The sequence below is a fragment of the Jaculus jaculus genome, chromosome X (genome assembly GCF_020740685.1).
Source record: "Jaculus jaculus isolate mJacJac1 chromosome X, mJacJac1.mat.Y.cur, whole genome shotgun sequence".
Taxonomy (NCBI): domain Eukaryota; kingdom Metazoa; phylum Chordata; class Mammalia; order Rodentia; family Dipodidae; genus Jaculus; species Jaculus jaculus.
This window is the reverse complement of record NC_059125.1, coordinates 41193671-41196994: the sequence shown is the minus strand read 5'-3', so window position 1 is coordinate 41196994 and position 3324 is coordinate 41193671. Positions and strand designations below refer to the sequence as shown.

Sequence of the window (3324 nt, the reverse complement as noted above, 5' to 3'; positions counted from 1 at the left end):
TTTCTTTTCCTTCTGGTGGCCTCCGACCCACTGCTGTCCTATGTACGCTCTTCCTCCTCTGCTATATGAGCTCAGCGCATCAGCCCAGCTCTCATGGCCTACTTGGAGCCTGCCACACCTCTGTTCACAAATCTTCAGGGGCTCCCCACTGCCTTCTCAAGTCAGCATGTGGCACTTGGCATTTTAACACTCCACAGAGGCTGGGGATGTGGCTCAATTGGTAGAATGCGTACCTACCATGCATGAAGCCCAGGACTCAATCCCTAGCACCCTGTAAACCAGAAATGGTGGTACGTGCTTGTTATCCCAGCACTTGGGAGGCGGAGGCAGGAGGACCAGGAGTTCAAGGTCAGTCTTAGCTACATATATATTTTTTTCGAGGTACAGTATCACTCTAGCTCAGGCTGACCTGGAATTCACTGTGTAGTCGCAGGTTGGCCTCGAACTCACGGCGATCCTCCTGCCTCTGCCTCCCGAGTGCTGGGATTAAAGGCATGCGCCATCACACCCAGCTTAGCTATGTTTAATTTCTTTTTTTATTAACAACTTCCATGATTATAAACAATATCTCAAGGTAATGCCCTCCCCACCACTTTCCCTTTTGGAACTCCATTTTCCATCATATCCCCTTCCCCTCTCAATCAGTCTCTCTTTTATTTAGTTACATTTTGAGTTTGGGCCAGCCAGGGATACCTGAGACCTTGCCTCAAAAAACAAAAAAAAAAAAAAAAACAACTGCAGGATGGGGGTGGGGAGGGAGGGAATTACCATGGGATATATTTTCTAATCATGGAAAATGTTAATAAAAATTAAAAAAAAAACTGCAGGAGACTTCCGGTCAAGATGGTTGACTCACTAGAGCTCTGCTTCCACGGAGATCCTGACAACCTGTGCCAGGGTGATGGAGACAGACCCCGAGGACACTCAAAATGCACCAAAGCAGAAATCCAGAAGCTTCTGAGAATTCAACACTATAGTAGCCTTAAACTTGAAGTTGAACATAAACTTAACTTAAAGTAGACACCCACCAAGGCTCAGGGAATTTTGTGGAAGACGGGGTGGAAAGAATGTAAGAGCCAGAGGATGGGAGGGAATAGTCAGAGGCATCGCCCCTTCCCACAATGACTGCTGCTCTCACATCTCATGACCACAACCCCATGGGGAATACCAGCTAGAAGGAGGGTCCTCAGTGGAGTGGGGGCAGGGAGGAGAAAAATGATGGTACCAACACATGATGTGTCCACACAAAGTTTCTACTTAATAAAAAAAAAAAAAAACAGGGCTGGAGAGATGGCTTAGCGGTTAAGCGCTTGCCTGTGAAGCCTAAGGACCCCGGTTCGAGGCTCGGTTCCCCAGGTCCCACGTTAGCCAGATGCACAAGGGGGCGCACGCGTCTGGAGTTCGTTTGCAGAGGCTGGAAGCACTGGCGCGCCCATTCTCTCTCTCTCCCTCTGTCTGTCTTTCTCTGTGTCTGTCGCTCTCAAATAAATAAATAAAAAATGGACAAAAAATAAAAAATAAAATAAAACAAGTGGTGGCGCACGCCTTTAATCCCAGTACTCGGGAGGCAGAGGTAGGAGGATCACCATGAGTTCAAGGCCAGCCTGAGACTACATAGTGAATTCCAAGTCTGCCTGGGCTAGAGGGAGACCCTACCTTGTAAAACTGAAAAATCAAAAAAAAAAAAAAAAAAAAAGGAAAAGACTTCTCAGAAGACCTTGCCTTATTTCCCATCTTCTCTTTTCATTTTAGCACTCGAAACGAGAAGGTCTTGAGGAGAGGAGACCGGTGTGGTGCAGCCATTTCTTCCACGTTTGGTCTGTACATCCTAGGACTTCTAGCAATGCCATGCTGGGCCACAGCATCTGGAGGTTTGCAATCTTCGTGGCCCGTTGTGGCCACTACAAGGAGGGCCATGGGAAGACCTTGCAATTTTCAGTAGAAAACAAGTGGTGGTCGCTGGCCATGATGACTGTTTACTCGGGATCTGGATTTGCAGCACCTTTATTCATCGTAAGATAGCGATCCATTTAACAGATATGAAGAATGTTTAAGAGGTACAGTCTCCGAAATGGATCAGACTCTGAAATGCTTACGAGACGTGCTTGTAAATAAATTCATGAGAAGAATAGGAAAGATACTCCACAGGCTGAGGCCACTGGCAACCCCTTTCTAACCATCATTTCTCTAGAGTGGATGCTACCTCTCCTTTAAAAAAAATAATTAGGGCTAGAGAGATGGCTCAGCAGTTAAGGCGCTTGCCTGCAAAGCCAAAGGACCCAGCTTTGACTCCCCAGGACCCATGTAAGCCAGATGCACAAGGTGGCACATGCATCTGGAGTTCGTTTGCAGTGGCTAGAGGCCTTGGTGCACCCATTCTCTCTCTCTCTACCTGCCTATTTCTGTATCTCTCTTTCTCTCAAATAAATAAATAAAAATATGGCTGGAAAGATGGCTTAGCAGTTAGACGCTTGCCTGTGAAGCCTAAGGACCCCAGATTGAGGCTTGATTCCCCAGGACCCACGTAAGCCGGATGTACAAGGGGGCGCACGCGTCTGGAGTTTGTTTGCAGTGGCTGGAGGCCCTGGTGCACCCATTCTCTATCTATCTACCTCTTTGTCTGTCTGTCACTCTCAAAGAAATAAATAAAAGTCAACAAAAATTTAAAAAATAAAAATATTAAAAGATTTTAAAAATTTATTTTATTTATTTGAGAGAGAGAGATAGAAAGAGGGAGGGCAAGGGAGAGAGAGAATGGGTACGCCATGGCCACTGGAAATGAATTCCAGATGCATGCACCACCTTGTGCATCTGGCTTATGTGGGTACTAGAGAATCGAACTTGGGTCCGTTGGCTTCACAGGCAAACGCCTTAACCACTAAGCCATCTCTCCAGCCCCTACCTCTCCTTTGTAGCAGCGGGACCTCTAAGCTGGGATTATGACAGCTAGTGCAGCCTAGTTGTCTCTGTTTCTCTTGGTCCACTGCTTTGAGGGAATGCTTCAGTGTTGCCCAGTCCACCACGTGTAGCCTTGGCTCTGAAAGGCACTTCATGTACCAAGATGCCTAATGCAGTCTGGCTGTCATGAGAGCTTGCATTTCAGACAGTAAGAAGGAGGCTCGGGAAGAAGGCCACACTGCCTCCTTTTAGGGTTAGTAGTAATGACAGTAATATTCACGGCAAGGCCTTACACATCACCATCTCTGTGCCAACTACTGTTCTAAGTACATCATTTTCCTCTGACTTGCTGAAGTAGCTACTATTATTCACCCTGGTTTGCAAACAAGGAAGGCACAGAGAGCTTAAGAAACACAGGCAATATTA

General features: G+C 46.6%; 1 protein-coding gene across 1 annotated transcript; it reads left to right on the top strand.

Annotated features, from left to right (window-relative positions):
* The first annotated feature begins 1848 nt into the window (after window positions 1-1848).
* Window positions 1849-2022, top strand: LOC123456600 (cytochrome c oxidase subunit 7C, mitochondrial-like). The gene has a single exon (XM_045140025.1). It carries the CDS (start codon window positions 1849-1851, stop codon window positions 2020-2022), a length of 174 nt encoding a protein of 57 aa, XP_044995960.1.
* Window positions 2023-3324: the final 1302 nt, after the last annotated feature.

Coding starts and splice junctions, on each gene's coding strand:
- LOC123456600 (XM_045140025.1), top strand. CDS start 1,849: ATGCTGGGCCACAGCATCTGGAGGTTTGCAATCTTCGTGGCCCGTTGT.